At 36.6% G+C, this 22,596-nt stretch overlaps 1 protein-coding gene across 2 annotated transcripts in view; it reads right to left on the bottom strand.

Annotated features, from left to right (window-relative positions):
- BDP1 (B double prime 1, subunit of RNA polymerase III transcription initiation factor IIIB) overlaps positions 1-22,596 on the bottom strand; it is an 89,124-nt gene that overhangs the window by 48,277 nt on the left and 18,251 nt on the right. For both annotated transcript variants that reach the window (XM_047862993.1, XM_047862919.1), the window contains 9 exons: positions 20,801-20,855; positions 17,922-18,065; positions 15,186-15,470; positions 14,692-14,839; positions 8,696-8,854; positions 4,612-4,771; positions 2,545-2,636; positions 1,450-1,654; positions 575-687 (listed from right to left, as the gene is read on the bottom strand). In XM_047862993.1, coding sequence (XP_047718949.1) covers positions 575-687; positions 1,450-1,654; positions 2,545-2,636; positions 4,612-4,771; positions 8,696-8,854; positions 14,692-14,839; positions 15,186-15,470; positions 17,922-18,065; positions 20,801-20,855 — 1,361 coding nt within the window. The remainder of the gene's footprint in view (positions 1-574; positions 688-1,449; positions 1,655-2,544; positions 2,637-4,611; positions 4,772-8,695; positions 8,855-14,691; positions 14,840-15,185; positions 15,471-17,921; positions 18,066-20,800; positions 20,856-22,596) is intronic.

Here is a 22,596-nt window from a genome sequence, read left to right as displayed (position 1 = left end):
GAAACCAGACAGTAGGTACACAGGAGTCCATTATTCTGTTCTTGCTACTTTTGTGTACACTGAATATTTCCAAAGGGAAAACAATTTCTAAAAGTATACTAGCAATTCCATCGATTTTGCTGGGTATGTTCCAGAGGGGAAAGAAAAAATATAAGAGAGCAGTGGCTAGAAGTACAGGTTTCTATATATGGGTTTTACATAAAATTTACATGAATCTTAAAGGCCATATGTGGATCTAATTCCAAAGAAACAAATATAAGAAAATAAGTTGCATTTCATATTTGGACATAGATATTTGATCTAATATGCATGTTAAGTGATACTGCCAATCATGTTAACTCAAGGTCTAATTTATGAGTAAGCAACTCATCAAATCACCAATAACTGAGAAACTGACATGAAAACTATGACATGAATTGCCCTGAAAAGTGAGGTTATATTTGTAAATATTAAGCAATTTGATACACAGATTACAAATCAGTCTCATTTGCTTTTGTTTTAAAAAACTGATTAAACATTTCTAAAACTTAACAAAAAAATTCAAACATTACATAACCAATAAGAGGATATTTACCTTAGACGCTCACTAACATTCATTTGAAAAAAATTATCTTCTTTCTCAGATTGTGACGTGATGTCTTCAAACTCAAAATTTTTACATGACTGATCTTCTACCTGTTCAGGACTCTTAATAACAAAACATTTTTAAGGGTTCACAATGAAACACCCATCTATAAAAAACTGCACTGAAAATTTTGCCTGATTTGAGACCAAGGAAAATGGTAAACATTTCAAAATTATAAAATGATATTCAAGGGACATTTTTTAATGTTTTCTCTTTAGAGACCTTAAAAAATTTCATAAGCTATACCTTCTAGCTCATCTCACAGCCCCACTCTTTTCCTCCTAATTAGAAAGCAAGTTACTGCACTTCAGTCTCATCTGATAGAATTACTCCCTGGGATCTGTGTTCTGATTACTATTATTACAGTACAGACCTTGAGATTTATAACAAAACAAATTCAAACCTCAGACTAGGATCTTAACTCTTATTCTTAACACAAACACTAGTTATTGTATAAATAACTCAAAAATTAATAATCTTTAGTTGTTGGAATTATATTTTAGTAGGAAGCTTTTACCATTTTACTCTGTTTAAGTCAGAGTTAAAAGTCACATACCTAGTCATATTTTCAAAAAGGAAGTGTAATTCAAATATGTGAGTGATGGGGTGCAAGTTAAACATGCTCCATTATGTAAATGCACAAAATATGGATTGCAGAGAGTTCAATGGCATCACAAGTGACAAAGCTACTAGCTCTGAGATTTTGGATTTAAATTTATAAACAATGTACAGAACTGTACAGTCTTACAGTTTAAGGGAAGGGGGGTAAAAGGGGACTTAAATACTTGTTTAACAAAAAAACTGCACAGAATCAGAGTACTTACATCTCTAGCAATACAGGATTCACTTTCATTCTTTTTTACATTGGCCCCAATTTTTTCCTGTGATGTAAGAATTTCTTTTCTTTCAGCAGCTTTACCTATATTTGGCTTTGGCCTTTGCAGTCGGCCCCTCATTAGTCGTGCTGGTCTTAAAGCCTTTGTTTGATCGTCGTCCTGAACACCAATTTTTTCACTCAAACTAGAACAACTACAAAAGAATAAAATTATGGTCATCCTGAAGTAACATATATGTTTGCAGTATTCTCCTCTCCCATGTATGAATAAGTAAACTGTTTGGAATATAAAATTACAAGTATCCTTTAGAACAGACATAATTTTGGAAGCCTGACTATAAAAAACATACCCTCACAAAACTGGAAAAATCTGTCCCTAACAGACATGTAATACCATTCCCCACTAAGAATACTAATTTGTAGGGGCACCTGGGTGGCTCAGTCGGGTTGTGTTTGACTCTTGATTTCAGCTCAGGTCTTGGATCTCAGAGCTTGTAGGATCGAGCCCCACAACAGTTCTGCACTAACAGTGTGAAGCCTGCTTGGGATTCTCTCCCTCTCTCTGGCCCTTGTGAGTTTGCACACACACATATGTGCACTTTCTCTCAAAAATTAAATAAATAAAAATAAAAATACTAGTTTGTATGTAATGTACACTTCCAGGGCACTGGACATAGATTATGGAATAAATGTACAGTCCAGACTATAATACTTCAGATGCATATTAGAGCAGGGGCTACTCTGAATCTGCATTCCAAGTTAAATATTCCCTTTTGAAACCTCCTGCTATAAATAAAATTATCCAGAAACATGTATCTTTTAACCATTAATTCATCTAACAAGACTTTGTTAAAATCTTGTTAGTAAGTTGAGGAAGAAATTTAAGTCGTAACTCAATGGATCCTTATCATAATTTATTTCTCCAGTAGCATAAGGAACATGATGAAAATGTTTCAACACACCTATAGTTAAAAAAAGACTTAAGTATTCTGAATGAAAACAAAATTCAGACATCATCCAGTACAGATGTTATTACAGTCATTCCTAAAAGCTACTACTTTTATTCTACTTTCTAAATACTTACTTAGACACAGTCTCAGTTTCTGGGTTCACTTTCTCTGTATATTCCATTCCAGCAATGTCAGATGTATTCACTTTATCCTTTTCCATTTGATTCTATGAATTCAATTTTTTTACATTTTATTGACAACATAAAAAAAGTCCAAACATTGTAATAAATGGAAATTAAAACAGTGAAATATCATTTTTTGTTCTAACTATAAGAGTTTTAAAAATGATAGCTACAGCTATATTATAAAACATATTTCCATATATTACTGGCAGAAACAAAAATTGGTACATCCTTTCTGGAAAGCCCTTCCCCAATATGAAATCAAAAGCCTTAAAAATATTCATGGTCTGGGGCGCCTGGGTGGCGCAGTCGGCTAAGCGTCCGACTTCAGCCAGGTCACGATCTCGCGGTCCGTGAGTTCAAGCCCCACGTCGGGCTCTGGGCTGATGGCTCAGAGCCTGGAGCCTGTTTCCGATTCTGTGTCTCCCTCTCTCTCTGCCCCTCCCCCGTTCATGCTCTGTCTCTGTCTGTCCCAAAAATAAATAAACGTTGAAAAAAAAAAATTAAAAAAAAAAAAAAATATTCATGGTCTTTGACTCAGTAATACCATTTCTAAGACTCTATAAAGAAAATATTTAGACAAACTCCAAGAATTTTCACAAGAGCATTATATAAAATGCTAAATAACGTGAACAGACAAAAAATCCAATCATGAGTAAATGGTTAAATAAATTCAGGTGTACCCATTGACAGAAAACTACGAAGTCACTAAAGACTGTATCTTCAAAACATAATAATATGAAAAAACATTTATGAAATGTTAGGTACCAAAGGATAAAAAAACAATGAATACTAATACACGGGGTGCCTGAGTGGCTCAGTCTTTTAAGCATCCAACTCGATTTCACTTCAGGTCATGATCTCATAGTCTGTGGGACCGAACCTTGTGTTAGGCTCTGCACTGATAGCATGGAGCCTGCTTGGGATTCTCTTTCTCCCTCTCTCTCTGACCCTCCCCTGTCATACATGTGCATGCGCACGCATGCTCTTGGAGGGAAGGAAAGAAGGAAGGAAGGAAAAAAAAGCTGGAAAGATGTATGCTAAAAGGTTAGTTCCATCCGGATAATGAAATCACAAGTAATTTGTTTTAATTTTTACATCAATCTGTTTTTCCCACTTTTCTCAAATTTTAAAAGACAAAAATATAACTGTATTATAAAAAGTATAATAAGATTTCACATGACAGGGAAAAAAGCTGACTGACATTTTAAAATGTGTTTTAGCAAAAATAAAAAATTTATGACAATATAACGTGGCAGGGATATAGGAAAAAAGGAACATGCATTTAATGCTTGGAGCAATGTAAACAGACTTTTTTTTTTTTTTTACTGTCATCTGACAAAAGCCAAGAAATATTTAAAATAGTTTGACCCATGAATCCCACCTCCTCTAGAAAACTATCCTCTATTTCCTTAAAAGAGTCCTATTTATGGGTCACCTGGGTGGCTCAGTTGGTTGGCGTCTGACTCTTAATTTCAGCTCAGGTCATGATCTCAGTTTCTTGAGTTCAAGCACTGCAACAGGCTCTGCGCTGACAGTGCATAGCCTGTTTGATAAGGATTCTCCCTCTCTCTCTGCCCCTCCCCCACTCACAATGTCTCCATCTCTCTCAAAATACATAAATCAAACTTTAAAAAAAAACTTAAAAAAATAAACTACAGAAATGTTTATATATATAAAAGAGACAAAGTATGTGAAAGACAGGAATATGTCTGTGGAGAAAGCGTTGTGGATATAACTTTACATAGAACTGTTTAAAAAATATTTTGAATAAAAATCTTATGTAAACAAAAAACAGATTTGTCACTACTGAGGATGTTTGAAAATGATATGCCCTAGCTTCTAAGAAAATGCATCAATAGGAGACTAGGAAGACACATTGAATATTAATGTGTAAGTCTTTGTAACTTCATTCTAGTATCAGTCACATTACTGTGTCATTATAAACCAAAACAAATTTTTTCCCAGTCTGGGAAAATTTTCATAATTTTAATTTCCATGAAGTCTCTTATTCCATACCTTTTCCACTGAAGTTTCGGCATGTAAACTCTTGCTCTCTGCATCTGTTTTACCTTGTGAAAGAACAGATTTCTTCCCAACTGCCCTTGATAAATTGGGTTTAGGTCTCTGCAGTTGTCTTCTTGCCATCAGTTTAACACTTCCTGATTGATCAGTTTCCCTAAAAAATGTAGTTTTTATGTTTAAAAAAAATGAACATTATTTAAATTATACCAACATGCAGGCCCAGTCAAATAAAATTCTGAAAAATTCTTTAAAAATCCACTCAGAGCCAAAAAAGAAGACCTTTAAACTAACTTACAATAAGAGTAGCAAAGAAGACTGAAAACGAAGAACAATGAGGAGGTAACTAACATATTCTACCAGATGTTAAAAACAAACTCTATAGCATCAATAATTAAAACACTGGTACTGACATGTAAATAAACAGATAAATGAAACACAAAAGAAAATTGAGAAGTGACTCCAAAACACTTGATAGAATATAATAAAGGTAGCTTTTCAAAATAGTGAAGATGAAATACAGAATAACATATTGTCAGAAATAATATCAAAGTGGGGCACCTGGGTGTCTCGGTCAGATAAGCCTCTCACTTGGGTTCAAGTCATGATCTCACAATTTGTGAGTTCAACCCCACATCAGGTGAGCCTCGCTTCTCTCTCCCTCTCTCTCTGCCCCTCATGGGATTCTCTCTCTCACTCCCTCTCTCTCTGACCCTCACTCACTTGAGCCTAGTCTCTCTCAAAAAAAACAAAAAGAAGAAGAAGAAATAATATCAAAGTAATGGTGATGGCAAAACTAACACTGGGGACTAAAAATTAGCTCCGCTCCTTGCACTGTACTCATAATATATTCCAAATGGATCAGAAATAAATAAAGTCATACAGAAAACACGGATGAATTCTTTATAACCTTGAGGTGGGGTAAGCCTTTATAAAATTTAACTAAAAATTCAGGAGCTACAAAAGAAAAAAAATTTGAGAAATTTGACAACATAAAAATCAAAAAATTTCTACATAGCCAAAACATGGCTAAGTCAAAAGTCAAACTACCAACCGAGAAAGCATGTTTTACAAATCATACAATAAGACTAGTCTCCCTAAAATATAACGAACTCCCACAAAACAGTATCATCAATAACTTATTAAAAGACGGACAGGGACACCTGAGTGGTTTAGTGGGCTGAGTGTCTGACTTCAGCTCAAGTCACGATCTCACGGTTCACGAGTTCCAGCCCCACATAGGGCTCGTTGGTCAGCGCAGAGCCCTCTTTGGATCCTCTGTGATACTCCCACTGCCCCTCCTCCACTTGTGCTCCCCCCAAAATAAATATTTAAAAAATAAAAAATTAAAATTAAAAAATGGACAAACTATATAAAGTTTTAAAAAAGAAAAAAGAAAAATAGGTTTTAAGAAAACTACAAATTAAAGGTGAGGGGAGGTAGAGTGTGCAGGCATGTGCAAGCAAGCACAAATTAACATTAAGAATCAGAGAATCTAAGGGGAATTATACATAGACGTTCATTGTTTACTTCTTTTGACTTTTCCTTAGGTTAGGAAACTTTAAAATAAAAAACTCAATAAAAACAATGAAATCAAACTACATACCCCTGCCAAAAAAAGGAAGAGTGGGGGGGGAGATAATATACTAAGATATTTTATAATCTATCAAGACCATCAAAAACCCAAGTTTAACACCATTTTCTGAAAAAGGAGACATTTCTTACAATGTTGGTGGGAATATAAACTAGTCCAACTCCTACAGAGAATATTTTGGAAGTATCTCTCAAAATCCTAAGTGTGTACATGTATATACACAGACACATACACATTAGAATAAGCGAATCCATTTTGAGCAATTCACCCTAAAAATACATACAACTGACCTTTCAACACAAGTTTAAGCTGTACAAGTCCACATATACACAGATTTTACTCAATAAATATAGTACAGTACAATAAATGTATTTTCTCATCCTTATGATTTGAAAAAAAAATTTTTTTTTTTTTGGTGTTTATTTTTGAGTGAGGGAGAGACAGAGCGCAAGCAGGGGAGGGGCAGAGAGAAGGGGAGACACAGAATCTGAGCTGTCAGTGTGGAGCCCGACTCAGGGTCCAAACTCATCATCAACAGCGAGATCTTGACCTAGGCTGAAGTCAGACGCCCAACCAACTGACTCACCCAGGCACCACGTTAAAGTTTATTTATTTTATTGAGAGAGTAGGAGCACAAGCAGAAGAGGGGCAGAGAGAAGGAGAGAGAGAGAGAATCCCAAACAGGCTCCACACTAGGAGCATGGAATCCAACAGGGGGCTCAAATTCACGAATGGTGAGATCATGACCTGAGCTGAAATCAAGGGGTGCCCCTCGTCCTTATGATTTTCTTAAAGCATTTTGTTTCTCTAGCTTACCTTAAATTGTAAGAATACAGTATACGATACATATAATGCACAAAATATGTGTGGTCAACCGTTTATGTTATCATGCTTCCAGGCAACGGTAGACTATTAGTAGTTAAGTTTTGGGGAGTCAAAGTTATACATGGATTTTCAACTGCCCAGAGGTCAGTGCCCCTAACCATTGTGCTGTTATTTGAAAAAACAACCCATATAACCATCAGCTGGGCTCTGATAATATAAACTATAATTCATCTATACACCAAAACACTACACAGCCATTCAAAACTAATGAAGAGGGGACCTGGGTGGCTCAGTGAGTTAAGCATCTGATTCTTGATTTTGACTCAGGTCATGATCTCATGGTTTGTGGGATGGAGTCCCACATCAGGTTCTGCGCTGAGCGTGGAGCCTGCTTAGGATTCTCTCTCTCCTCTCTCTCTGCTCCTCCCCTGCAAGCACTCTCCTTCCCTCTCTCAAAATAAATAAAAAACAAACATAGAAAGAATAGTTGGCCTATTTCAAAGAAATTTTTATTTAAAAAAAGTTTAATTCTCAATGTGACTGTGCTTTACCGAAAATAAAAATTCATAAACTAAATAGCTTTTAAGCCTATGTGAAGGGTTAGAAAAACACAAAAAGGAAGTCTGAATTTTTGAGATACCTCTCTTCAAAAGGAGATTCTTTTGGTGTTTTTATTCCATTTTTAGTGAAGATATTAGTCACTATTTTCATACAAGGAAATATAATATCCTTAAAGGCATCAATATCAAAAATCTGCTTTGAAAAATGACTCAGACCGAGTAAAAGTAGTATATCACAGCAAATGTTTAGCCTTTCAAATTATTTTAGAATTTCATCATAAGTCACCACTTTGCATAAAGCTCCTATCATAACTATACATCAGATATGAAAGACAATCTTTCTGGGGTGCCTGGCTGGCTTAGTAGGTTAAGCACCCGACTCCTGATTCCATTCGGATAGTGATCTCACAGTCATAGGATTGAGGTCATTGACAGGCTCTGTGCTCTCTCCCTCTCTCTCTGTCCAAAGTAAATAAACCTTAAAACAAAACAAAACAAGGAGGGGTGCCTGGGTTGCTCAGTCATTTAAGTGTCCAACTCTTGATTTCAGCTGGGGTGATGATCTCAGAGTTCATGAAATCGAGCCCTGCATCAGGTTCTGTGCTAACAGAGCAGAGCCTGGCTGGGATTCTCTCTCTGCCCCTCACACGTTCATGCTCTCTTTGTCTAATTAAATAAATAAACCAAAGAGTAGGCTTCCAAGTTAAGTTTAATTGGCTCAATCATTTAAGTGTCCAACTTCTGCTCAGGTCATGATCTCAGTTTGTGAGTTTGAGCCCCACCTTGGGCTCACTGCTGTAAGCACAAAGCCAGGTTAGAATCCTCTATCTCCTTCTCTCTGCCCCTTCCTCACTCACTCTCTCTCTCTCAGAAATAAAAAACATCCAAAATAAAAAATAAATTAAAAAAAAAAGGGAATCTTTCTGTAATGAAACATAAAGTGATAAGCCTTGACGTCACACTTAGACCATGGTACAATTATATATTAAATGGTCTACAGTCCCTTTCTAATCCTTAAAGAAAACAACACTATAATTTCTTAAATAAGAACGCATGAAATTTTGAAACTAAATTTTAAAATCTTACCATGTAAAATACTTACAATGATTTATTTTTTAGGTCAACATTGCTTTCTTCTGTACAACTACTTTCAGCATTATTAACCTCACTTGGTGTGCTAATTTCAACTTCTGATAAAGGCAAATCTGAAGGGCTTGATTCTGAAGTCTCAGCTGCTAATGGCGTGGCATCTTGTTGACCACTAAGCAAATGAAAACACATCAGGGGAAAAGAAATTTTTAGTAATACATGTCTTATAATAGCTACTTAAAAGTTTTTTTTAAATACATAAATCCACTTTAGAAAATGATAGTTCATAGTTTGGAACTATCAGATAAATATTTCGGCTTTTCTATGATCCTTCTTGTACCATGTTGTTAAAAACTCTACCTTCAGAGAAAGTAGTAACCGCAAATTAACAGGCCTGGGAAACCACTTGAGAAGTCACAAAATTAAAAAGTTTTAATTACATACATGGGGTTGACAAATCAAATCTATATGTAAAATCATAATAAAATTGAGGACTTTTCTCTCATTAAATTTTATACACATAGGGCTCTGCTTTGCATGGTATCCTGCTAACCAAAAGTTTTGTAATCCGAGGACATAGCTCCAATACGCAAAAGTTGCAGTTAACACTGTATTATGCAAAGAGAGGACTACTGTATTATGAAATATTTCAACTAACAACAACATAAATGATAGCCATGTACTAACCAGTTTCAACACATAAAGCATTTAGCCAGACATTTTTTCCCTCATTTTTTCTACTGGGTGTTTGTCTTTTCCCGACTGATCAGCAAAACCTCTTTATATATTCCTTTCTGGTTAGACATACATAAAACCTCCCCAACAGCAGCTTGCCTTTCACTTTCTTTATGAAACCTTTGTCAAAAAAAGTTAAGTTTACTGCAGTCAAATTTATCAATTTTATCTTTTAAATTTTGCTTTTTATATCTTAAGAAATCCTTGATATCACAAAGATATTTTCCGACATCTTCTTCTAAAAGTTTTAAAGATTTGTTTTATATATGTAGCCTTTAATCTATCAGAAAGTTAGCAAAGGTGAAATAAGGATATTATCTTTTTTACACCCAAGCACCATCTAATGAATATAATATAGTTCATTCACTCTTCACCCACTAATTTCTTTTTTCCACCCACTCATTTCTAATGTTACCTCTTCCATGTACCAGAGTACTAAATCTTTTTTCCCAAGTTCTCTACATTCAGTTCTGCTGAGTACATTTGTTCCTGTGCCAGTAACACAGTTTTAATTATTCTAGCTTTATTATTTTTTTAATATAATTTATTGTCAAGTTGGCTAACATACAGTGTATACAATGTGCTCTTGGTTTTGGGGATAGATTCCTGTGATTCATCAATTACATACAACACCCAGGGCTCATCCCAACAAGTGCCCTCCTCAATGCCCATCACCCATTTGCCTCTCTCCCTTACCTCTTCCCCACCCACCCTCAGTTTGTTCTGTGTATTTAAAAGTCTCTAATGGTTTGCCTCCCTCCCCCTGTTTGTAACTATTTTTTTTACCCTTCCCTTCCCCATGGTCTTCTGTTAAGTTTCTCAAGTTCCACACGTGAGGGAAAACATGGTATCTGTCTTTTCTCTGACTGACTTATTTCACTTAGCATATTACCCTCCAGTTCCAGCCATAATGCTGCAAATGGCAGGATTTCATTCTTCTTCATTGCCAAGTAGTATTCCATTGTATATATAAACCACATCTTCTTTATCCATTCATTAGGTGATGGACATTTGGCCTCTTTGCATAATTTGGCTATCGTTGAGAGCGCTCTGATAAACATTAGGGTACAGGTGTCCCTATGGATCAGCACTCCTCTATCCTTTGGATAAATTCGTAGTAGTACTATTGCTGGGTTGTAGGGTAGTTCTATTTTTAATTTTTTGAGGAACCTCCACACTGTTTTCCAGAAAGGCTGCATCAGTTTGCATTCTCACCAACAGTGCGAGAGGGTTCCCGTTTCTCCACATCCTCGCCAACATCTAGTGTTTCCGGAGTTGTTAATTTTAGCCACTCTGACTGGTGTGAGGTGGTATCTCAATGTGGTTTTGATTTGTATTTCCCTAATGATGAGTGATGTCGACAATCTTTTCATCAATCAGGAAACAGTATCCAAATGTAAAAAGACACTCTTTTTAGCAAATGGTGCTGGGAGAACTGGACAGCAACATGCAGAAGAATGAAACTAGACCACTTTTTTAAACCATACAAAAAATAAACTCAAAATGGATAAAAGAGCTAAAATGTGAGACAGGAAACCATCAAAACCCTACAGGAGAAAACGGGCAACAACATCTTTGACCTCAGATGCAGCCATTTCTTGCTCAACATGTCTCCAAAGGCAAGGGAAATAAAGCAAAAATGAACTATTGGGACCCCATCAAGATAAAAAGTTTCTGCACTGCAAAGGAAACAATCAACAAAACTAAAAGGCAACCAACAGAATGGGAGAAGATATGCACAAATGACCTATCAGATAAAGGGTTAATATCCATAATGTATAAAGAACTTACCAAATTTATCCGAAAAACAACCCAGTGAAGAAATGTATGGAAGACATGAATAGATACTTTTCCAAAGAAGACATCCAGGTGGCCAACAGACACATGAAAAGATGCTCAACATCACTCATCATCAGGATAATTATTCTAGCTTTAAAGTATTAATATATTTCCTCTCCAGAACTGTTGTTTTTCAAATTGTCTTTACCACTCATGACCATTCAATCTTGTGTATATAATAATTTTAGAATCAGCTCACTGTTTTACCAATCTTGTGTATATAATAATTTTAGAATCAGCTCACTGTTTTACAAAACCAGTTAGGATCTTAACAGTCATTACAGGGTTGTTTGTCCTCTAAAAGGCATCAGTATTTTTTGTGTGTAGTTTATGAAATTAAATTGTGTCTCAGAAACCATAATTTAGATGTCTGTCACCTAGAAAATTAAGGACCCAAGAGCCATGACTCAGCTTCAAACAAAGTATTAACCTTCCAAATTGTATGAACAAACTACCACAGACACACAAGTGGAACAACATGAAACTAAAAACCTTGGGGCGCCTGGGTGGCGCAGTCGGTTAAGCGTCCGACTTCAGCCAGGTCACCATCTCGTGCTCTGTGAGTTCGAGCCCCGCATCAGGCTCTGGGCTGATGGCTCGGAGCCTGGAGCCGGTTTCCGATTCTGTGTCTCCCTCTCTCTCTGCCCCTCCCCCGTTCATGCTCTGTCTCTCTCTGTCCCAAAAATAAATAAACGTTGAAAAAAAAAATTAAAAAAAAAAAAAAAAAAAAAAGAAACTAAAAACCTTGAGCACAACAAAGGAAATCATCAACTAAGTCAAAAGACAACCTGTGGAATGGGAGAAAATATTTGCAAACCATTTATCTGTTAGTTTAATACCCAAAATATAAAAGGAATGCCTAGGAGTGCTTGGGTGGCTCAGTCAGTTGAGCATTTGACTCTTGATTTCCACTTGGGTCATGATGTCACCATCATGAGATATAGCCCCACATCAGGCTCCACACTGACAGCATGGAGACTGCTTGGGATTCTCCCTCTCTCTCTCTGCTCCTCTCCAGCTTATGCGCGCACAAGAACACACACTCTCTCTCTCAAAATAAACAACATTAAAAAAAACATTAAATCCCTATAATTCAAAGAAAATAACCTAGTTAAAAAATATGAAAAAGGACTGAATAGAATTTTTTCAAAGCCATACAAAAGGCCAACAGGTATATGTAAATATCTTCAACATCACTAATCATGGAAATGCAAATCAAACCCAAAATGTCTGAATAACCATTATCAAATACAACTAAAGAAAACACAAAATAACAAGTGGTGGTAAGGAAAACCAGTTTATAGAAAACTGGTATGTTTGTGTACTGCTGGCTCGGGAATGTAAAATAGCACAGCCACTATGAACAACAGTGTTAAGGCTCCTCAAAAAAATTAAAAATACAGGGCCACCTGGCTAGCTCAGTCAGTAGAGCATGTGATTCTTGATCTTCTGGTTGTGAGTTTGAGCCCCACGCTGGGGGTAGACACTATTTTAAAGAAAGAAAAACCTTAAAAAATTTTTTTAAATAGAACTATCCTATGATTCAGCAATCCCTCTTCTGGGTATATATCTAGAAGAAATTAAAACAGGAGTTCAAAGAGATATCTGCATTCCCAAACTTATCATAGCACTATTTAAAATAGCAAAGAGGGGCGCGCCTGGGTGGTTCATTTGGTTGAACGTCTGACTTCGGCTCAGGTCAGGATCTCGCAGTTTGTGAGTTCGAGCCCCATGTCGAGCTCTGTGCTGACAGCTCAGAGCCTGGAGCCTGTTTTGGATTCTGTGTCTCCCTCTCTGCCCCCTCCCCACTCATGCTCTGTCTCTGTCTCTCAAAAAGAATAAACATTAAAAAAAAATTTTTTTAATAAAAAATCCAATCAAATCAAATAGCACAGAGGGGATCCTGGGTGGCTCAGTGGGTTAAGTGTCCAACTCCTGATTTCCACTCAGGTCATGATCTCATGGTCATGAGACTGAGCCCTGTGTTATGCTACACACCGAGGGTGGAGCCTGCTTAAGATTCTCTCCTCCCTCTGGCCCTCCCCTGTACATGTGCATGCTTTCTCTCTCTCAAAAAAACATAAACAAAAGCAATATAACTTATTAAGAACATAATAAAATAGCCAAGAGATGGAGACAATCTAAATGGTCATGGAGAGAGAAGTGAAAGAGGAAAATGTGATATATACGTACAATGGAATATTATTTGGCCACAAAGAAAGAAGGAAATAGTGTCACATGCTGCAACACAGGTGAAACTTCGAAACATTATGCAAGGTGAAATATGCCAGTCGCAGAAAGACAAATACTGTATGATTCCACTTATATGATGTATCTAAACAAACCAAACTCACAGAAACAGAAAGTAGAAGGATGGCAGCCAGGGACTGGGGTTAAAATGGAAGCAGAGTTGTTACTCAATTTATAGAATGTATCTGTCATACAAGATGAAAAGGTCTAGAAATCTTATGTACAACACCTTGCTAATAGTTTATAATACTCTACTACGCAATTTAAAAACTTGTTAGGGGGCGCCTGGGTGGCTCAGTCGGTTGAGCGGCCGACTTTGGCTCAGGTCACGATCTTGCGGTCCGTGAGTTCGAGCCCCGCGTCGGGCTCTGTGCTGACAGCTCAGAGCCTGGAGCCTGTTGCAGATTTTGTGTCTCCCTCTCTCTGACCCTCCCCCGTTCATGCTCTGTCTCTCTCTGTCTCAAAAATAAATAAACATTAAAAAATAAATAAGTAAATAAATAAATAAATAAATAAATAAATAATAACAAAAATAAAAATAAAAATAAAAACTTGTTAGTACCAGGGCACCTGGGTGGCTCAGTCACTTAAGCGTCTGACTTTGGCTCAGGTCATGATCTCACAGTTTGTGGGTTCCAGCCCCGTGTCAGGTTCTGTGCTGACAGCTCAGAGCCTGATTAATGCCTGCTTCGGATTCCCTGTCTCCCTCTCTGCCCCTCCCCCACTCACACTCGGTCTTTCTCTCTCAAAAATGAATGACACTAAAAAGAAATTATCAACTTGTTAGGACAGCACATCTCACATGCTCTTTACCACATTTTAAAAAAACAAACTCAGCAGGATATACATATTCAAACTGCTAAAAACCAAAAATAAAGAGAAAATCTTTATAAAAAATGATAAGCCCATGCAAACACTAACCGAAAGACAGCTGTAGCAAAGTTAAGCTTCAGAACAAAGAGCAGTATCAGAATGATATCCACAAATGTTAAAGGGTAATTTCACCAAGAAGATACAACAATCCTAGATATGCACACACCTAATAAGAGAGCTTCAAAAGTCATGAAAACAAATAGAACTCAGAAGAACAATAGGCAAATTCAAAATTATAGCTGGAGATGTCACACTTCCCATTCAGTAACTAACAGAAGATGTAGACAAAGTCAGTAAAGGTATAGAGAATACCTCGATAAAAGGATAGGATCAGTTCTTTTCTCAATTTTTTCACTGGAGGATAAATCCACAATGTCATCTATATTTTGTATGCAAGAAAGCTTCTGTTCCTTATTGCCTTCATCTTCATTCATCTCAGGCCTTAAAGACTGACTGTTATCTATGAATACAAAACACATGTTATTCTAAAAAACGAAAACATCCACTTTTTAAAGCACACAGGAATTTACATAAAACAGTCTATTCCTACAAATCATTAATCCATTCCACAATTTCCAATATCCAAGGCAGAGATCTTAATTTTAGAACATTTATGAAAATTTAGTCAACTCACAACTGTGTAAAGTTTAACTGTGTTTTATAGATCAGCCCAAATTTCCTGGGCAGTTTGTAGAATTTAAGCGTTATTAATCGCTACTACTCAGAAGTATTTAAATTACATACATCCTGACAGTACATGTCTTCTCAAGTTACATAGGGACTATCAATACACGTAAGAAACTTACTTATGTGTTTTTCTCCTCTAGAATGATCTAACTGAACAGTGGCATTTCCTGAAAGATTCTTTACTTCCTGTTTACCAGTTTCATCCTGATTCTTTCTTCTTTTTTTCTTTTGATTTAGGTCTGTTTCTAATGCAATCTGTTCTGAATCCTGTTCTGATAAAGTCTGAGACTGTTGTTCTTCTTCACCCGTTTGAGCATCCTTTTGAGACTGTTCTGTATCTGAAATTTTGCTGCTCAGAGACTCATCTGGATCATCATTTCCTCCTTCAATGGCAACTTTTTTTGCTTTGAAAATAAAAGATACTGTTATAGACATATAAATAACCTACAGAAAAATCTTAAAGATGAAGAAGATAAATACTCAGGGATATCTGGGCAAAACTTTGAAGACAACCTAAAATACCCAATTGGGACTAAAGAAGCTGTAACACGTTTATGGTATAAAAATCCACAGAACAAATAATAATGAGGTAGGCTTGTAAGTAGTAATGTAAAAGATTTCAAAAGGTATTTTTGCACAAAAAACTCAAGTTGCAGAGAACATATAGATTATGATCTCATTTTTATTAAGCAAAAACAATTACATATCCTCTAAGACACACATATACTTCAAAAGAAGTGTTTACTAACAGTTATCCCTAGAAAATCTGGACAATTTGATTTGAAGGCAGGGTAGGAAAGAGAATTCGCCATTTGCTGTATTATTTGTTTTTCAGTGAACAACCCTTTCTAACAAATATTTTTAGGGGCATCTGGGTAGCTTGGTTGGGTAAGTATACAACTCTTGATTTCAGCTCAGGTCATGATCCCGGGTTGTGGGATCAAGCCCTGCTTCGGCCTCACCGCTGAACAGGGACCCTGCTTAAGATTCTCTCTCTCTCAAAAAAAAAAAAAAAAACAAAAAATATTTTTAAACAATATTTTAAACAATTTTAAACAATTTTTAAAATATCCTTTTAATGAAGACATAATAGTCAACTGCATCAAAAGATAAAAATATGTAAAATTTAAAAAAAGAAATGAGAAATCACCATGGAGACATCAACCAAAAGCAAACTTCACAACAACTGTTATCAAGACATCTCTAAAAATATCTAGTCTTAAAAACAAAAAAAAACCCTAATCTTAAAAAATAATAAAATTAACATCATTCAATTTGCTAAAAAAAAAAAAAAGTCAAAACAAGAATTTACAACTGAGAACACTGGATTTCCTATCAGAATAATAATCAGCAATTTTTAAATTCTGAGACTTGTTATAAAAAAACTATAAAAAGTTCTCACATTAAATAAAACACAACGTGTTATTTATGATATGACCTATAACATAATAATCATGTTAATATATCTATTTTAATTTCCCAGGGCCATAAAAGTTAAAAAAAAAACACTAAAAAATATAATAATTTTATAGTTACCAACACTATTTTTAAAAAGATAGAGACATCATGTTCCAAGAAAAGAAATGCTGGACTGCTCTGTGCAGAAGACAATTAATGCACCAGGCAGGCTGCAGCAGCCATCCCTTGAAAGGCCTGATTAAAATGTTGACCCTTAGGCTGTGTCTGGAAACATAGGTTTGGGGAGAATTCACACCAGCCTGACAAAAGTGGCCCGGTGTGCCCAAAACGTCTGTACCAATACTATGGTTTATGCTGAACAACTGCTTTCATTTTGGGAGTTCCAAATTCTGATATGTGCCAGGCAGAGGGTGTCTACATTGCTAGCCTCCAATAAAAACCTTGGACCCTCAGTTTCTAACAAGAAAGCTGGCAGACAACTTTTTATCTATCTCATCATAACTTGTTGCTACAGAAATGAAGCACTTCCTGTGGGACTCTAGGAGAGAAGACTCTTGTAAGCTTGTACCTGGATTTTCCTAGACTTTGAGCCATGTAGCTTCTCCCTTTGCTAATTCTGTTCCATAGCCTTTCACTGTAAGAAATCTCAGCTGGTCTAAAACCATACACTGCATCTTTTGAGTCTCCTAGCAAATAATCCAACCTCGCATTAGTCTTGCAGACCCCCAAAGCAGGCTCTCACAGCCCTAGGTTTGAGTCCTACATCTGTCAATACTTAAACTGTGAGACCATAGGGAGAGTTAACAAGATCTCCAGGGCTGTTTCCAAGTGACTAAAACATGTGGAAAGGGTCTGGGATGTGAACAACCTAACATATAAACTTCCCCATAGTTCCATGATTCTTTAAAGTACTTGATGTAACAAAACATTATCCTCCTAGATCAGAATTCAAATAATCAAGAAAATATGTGCCTAAAAATAGAAATGCCTACATATACACAAGTTTCTACCTAGCACCAATCAACACTAACCCTCAGAAATAAACTGTGCTCAAACAATGCAATTCAGTCACAAGCAAAAGTATCAGAGTTCCATTTTTTAAACATTAGAACTTTGTGTCAGGTTTGTTTTACAAAGGAAAATGATAATAAGTAACCAAACATGACACCCCCAAATTCCAGTGCTCTTTTATTAGCTACAGCAACACTCTAGAAGCAAGAAAGATGTCAAATAGCCCAGCCATGCAAATTATTAAATTTAAAAGGAAGTGCTATTTTAGGCCAGATAAATGGAAGACTGAAGAAAAATCAAGTCTCCCCAAACGGATGCCCTGATGATCTCAACTACCTAAACTACAGAGGAATGCTCAAAGACTCGAGGGACAATATTCCAAGTGTATCACTATTAAATAATAGAACACGTTTTCTTTTAAATACCTTTTACGTTTTTCCGTGGTTTAGAAGATTTCTTCTCCTTTGAACTCTGATTTTTAACAGATTTTTGTTTTCTTTTCTCTTCTTCAGCAAGAACTTTCTGAAGCAAATGAGCAAAAAAATCGAAGTCAAAAGGGCGCTTTTCCTCTGTTTAAAAAAAGAGAAAAAGAACCCACAAGTTTATATTTTAAAAAAAGAAAAAGAATTTTCAAATTAAGTACCATACATCAAAAGCGAATGGGCTTATTAGGAGAATGGATAACCAACTCTAGTCACTGTAGTAGAGACTCACAAAAGAAAACTGAGCAATAAATAGGAACAAGTAACATCAGTTTAAAAAACAAAAAAACAACTATGTACTGATACAAGCAATATCATAGGTAAATCTCAAAATGTTGACTGAAAGAAGCCACACATAAGAGAGCACATGCTGTATGATTCCATGAATAAGAAGTTCTAGAACAAGCAAAACTAATCTATGGTGATTCAAATGAAAATAGCAGTTGCCCTGCATCAGGATAGCTGTGGAGACTGACTACAAAGGGACAGAGGGGCCTTTCTGTTCGATGAAAACATTCCATACCTTGTTTTGGGTGGTGGTTGCACAAGTATACCCTATGTCAAAACTCAAACTATAAATTGTGCTGTATGTACATTACAAATCAACTTTGAGAAAAGACCAGATGACTAACTCCTCAAAGCCTCTCTACCTCATGTCCTCTCTTCATCACAACCCTTTCACTATTTAATCTTCCAAATATCAGCAAAGAGGGAAACAAGTGAATATTGATCAGGACCATTCTCACTAAATACCCATCAATGTCATTACATCAGAAAGAGCCATGGGGGCACCTGGGTGGCTCAGTCGGTTAGGCGTCCAACTTCGGCTCAGGTCATGATCTCGCAGTTTGTGGGTCTGAACCACACATCGGGCTCTGTGCCGACAGCTCGGAGCCTGGAGCCTGCTTTGGATTCTGTGTCTCCCTCTCTCTGCCCCTCCCCCACTTGTGCTCTGTCTCTATCAAAAATAAACATTAAAATAATAATAATAATAAATTAAATTAAATTTTAAAAAACTAAAATGGGGCGCCTAAGTGGCTCAGTTGGTTAAATGCCCAACTCTTGATTTCAGCTCAGGTCATGACCTCAAGGTTTGTAAGTTCGAGCCCCACAATGGGCTCCACACTAACAGTGCAGATCCTGCTGGGATTCTCTACTCCACCATCCTCCCCTGCCACCTCTCTTCACCTTTCCCCTGAACACGCTCTCTTTCAAAAAAAAAAAATGAACTTAAAAAAAATTCTCAGAGAAATTGAAAATAGAAGTTCTAAAAAAAAAAAAATTGCAGTTTAATTTTTTGTAATTTTCCACTACAAAGCACCCAAATCAGCCAATAATAAAATTGTGTATTACAGGGGCGCCTAGGTGGTGAGTCGGTTAAGCATCTGACTTCGGCTCAGGTCAGGATCTCTCAGTTTGTGGGTTCGAGCCCCATGTCAGGCTCTGTCCTGACAGTGTGGAGCCTGCTTGGGATTCTGTGTCTCCCTCTCTCTGTCTGCTCCTCCCGACTTGCACTCTGCACCTCTCTCCCACTCTAAAGAATAAACATAAAAAATTTTTTCAGTAAAATAAAATAATCTATTAAAATGGTCTTAACAATGGTTCCATACCCCATGAAGACTTTATGGATTTATGAATTCTCTTCTGATTATAATGCACTGAACATAATGAACAGTTTCATGACCACCTCTCCAAAATAGAAGACTAAAATACTCCAGATCTTCCAGGAGCTATTCTTGGAAGTGCTATCCCTAAAGACCCAATACAACGTTGTGAGTAGACGCCACTCATCTCAGGGTCTCCTCGTAAGGTAAACACACGTGCTATATGACATCAATCCCCTTTTCAGGTTTTTTCCTAAGATTAGCACTACAGCAAAAGGACAGTGAATACATTTATCCTGAAACATTGATAATTATCTTCCTGACAAGGAATATAGGTTTATTTTTATTTTTTTTAAACTCTTGTTTGTTAAGTTTATTTTTTTTTTAGTAATCGCTACACTCAACGTGGGGCTTGATCCCAATATCAAAAATTGCATGCTCTTCTGTTTGAGCTAGCTAGGTGCCTCTACAGGTACTATTTTAAACAATACATTTAATTTTGCTTTTTTTGTACAGATCCCTTGATATTCTTCTCTGGACTCAAAAAGAAAAAATGTTAACTGCAGTAAAGCAATTATTTAAAAGCTGAAAAATAGGTATCATCCCTTCAGGTATAAATTCAAACGCCACTTTTTCAGACAAAACTTCCCTGACTACCAATTCTACATATCTACTCTTCACTCCCTTTTTTCTTCTTAGAAACTAATCACTACCTGCAATTAACTGTGACTACTGACTTTATCCTTTTCCACATCTAATTAGACTTAAGGCTCTAAAAGCAGACTTCTCATTTGCTCTGCTCACCATTATATCCTCAATGCCTAGAACATCAAACAGCTCTCACAAGTTTACTATTATTAACTGAATGAATGACTGGCCACTGGAAGGAATCATCTATACTGTTAGTTCTTCCAGAAACAATTCCTTCTTGAATAGACTTGACTCAGAACAAAAAAACCACTTAGAAAAGGTGTCTTCAGTCCCTCTATAACTTCTGGAACTCAAAACTCTGCTTACTTGCTTCTTAATGTTTTACTAATCCCTTGTCTATAGATCTGTTATCAGCTGCCAGGCCTGCACTGCTCAAGAGAAAAATGTCCAGTCTCATTCTTCTTATGACAATAAAGAGAAAACACAAATCTAAAACACACCGGAACCAAACTGGTCCTTTTTTAAGATCTCCAAGTGATATGTCATAAAAGAGGTCTTAATACTTACGGAAGGCTTTGTCTATTCTCCATCCATTTGTTTTCTCTTCACGTTTAAATTTATTCTGTTAACAAAAGAAAACAAAAACCTATAGTAATTTTATCCTATTAAAAAAGTGAAGATTACAGTTAAAAAATATGCATTAAAATAAAACTTCTGGGGTGCCTGGGTGGCTCAGTTGGTTGAGTGTCTGCCTCTTGATTTCGGCTCTGGTCATGATCCCAGGGTCATGGGCTCAAGTCCTGAGTCAGGCTTCACACGAAGCATGGAGCCTGCTTGGGATTCTCTCTGTCTGTCTGTCTCTCTTCCTCTGCCCCTCCCCCCTGCTTGTACACTCTCTCTCTCTCTAAAACAAAAATAAATAAAATTCTTATAACAAATGATTCTCTTGTACATAACATCTTTGCCAACAGGCAAGCTACTTAAACCTTCATCTTTTTAAAAAGAGATGATGATCTACACTGAGCTCCCTGAACCTCCTTATAATCAACAGCATAAGTCAGCAATGGAAGCTAGAGTTACAGAGGCTAGAAAAAAATTAAGTTAACTAGCCTGGTAACAAATCAAACTGTTGTCAATTAAGCCAACTAATATTAACTCTTTAAAAACTAATATATTCATATCAAGTTAAACATCTTATATTACTATTCTCATGTTTTTTATGGCACAGAAGAGAGACTGTGAGAAAACAAATTTTTGAGTCAGGCCAAGTTTATCTTTAGAATCTTCTTTATATTGGGGCACCTGGGTGGCTTAGTCGGTTAAGCATCCAACATTGGCTCAGGTCATGATCTCAGGGTTAGGGACTTCATTGGGCTCTCTGCCATCAGCACAGGACCCATTTGGTCCTCTGTCCCCTTCTCTCTCTGCCCGTCCCTCGCTTACATGTGTGTGCGCACGCTCTCTCAAAATTAAACAAACGTTTAAAAAAAAAGAGAGACTTCTTTATATTAAGGCACATTTCTTCATGCTTTTCTGAGCACCAGAGATCATCATTCCCTGTAGCACTCCAGATTACCTCCATTAAGATGGAGATGGTTAAAGTTTAAGGTTCAATCCATCCTAACTAAGATCATTAGGAAGTGTGAAGGTATAAGCTTGTTTGTAAGATTATCAAATCATGCAATTACATTCTGGGAGAGGGCATAATCACCAATCTCTCCCTTTTATAGATCAGTCTAAAAGCTTTTATTGAAAATACAAAAATCAAACTTTTTATTGAGAAAAAATAGAGAAAATCACAAAACAAAGAAGCGCTTCATGGCCCCCTTCTTCTCTCTGAAAGAACCTAACCACTGACCTGACTTTATTTAAAGCTCTATCTTGCTTTCCTTACTGTTTATCATTCAAGGGCACACGCATCTTTAAACTCTTTAGGTGAGCCTTGCCCATATTTTAAAAACTTCATAGGCCTTCAACATCTTTTCATCTACAGTTTATCCTTTTTTTTTCCAGTCTTTATTTTCTTCGTAAAACTCATTCCCAAGTAAATAACACTTAAGTTTTCAAGGATCATTATCTTTCTCCCATAAAGATATTATTCTTGGGGCGCCTGGGTGGCGCAGTCGGTTAAGCGTCCACTTCAGCCAGGTCACGATCTCGCGGTCCGTGAGTTCGAGCCCCGCGTCAGGCTCTGGGCTGATGGCTCAGAGCCTGGAGACTGTTTCAGATTCTGTGTCTCCCTCTCTCTCTGCCCCTCCCCCGTTCATGCTCTGTCTCTCTCGGTCCCAAAAATAAATAAACGTTGAAAAAAAAAAAATTAAAAAAAAAAAAAAAGATATTATTCTTTAAACATCTCCTCAAAA

The sequence above is a fragment of the Prionailurus viverrinus genome, chromosome A1, assembly GCF_022837055.1.
Source record: "Prionailurus viverrinus isolate Anna chromosome A1, UM_Priviv_1.0, whole genome shotgun sequence".
NCBI lineage: Eukaryota > Metazoa > Chordata > Mammalia > Carnivora > Felidae > Prionailurus > Prionailurus viverrinus.
The sequence above is the reverse complement of the archived record's forward strand: the minus strand, read 5'-3'. Positions and strand labels throughout refer to the sequence as shown.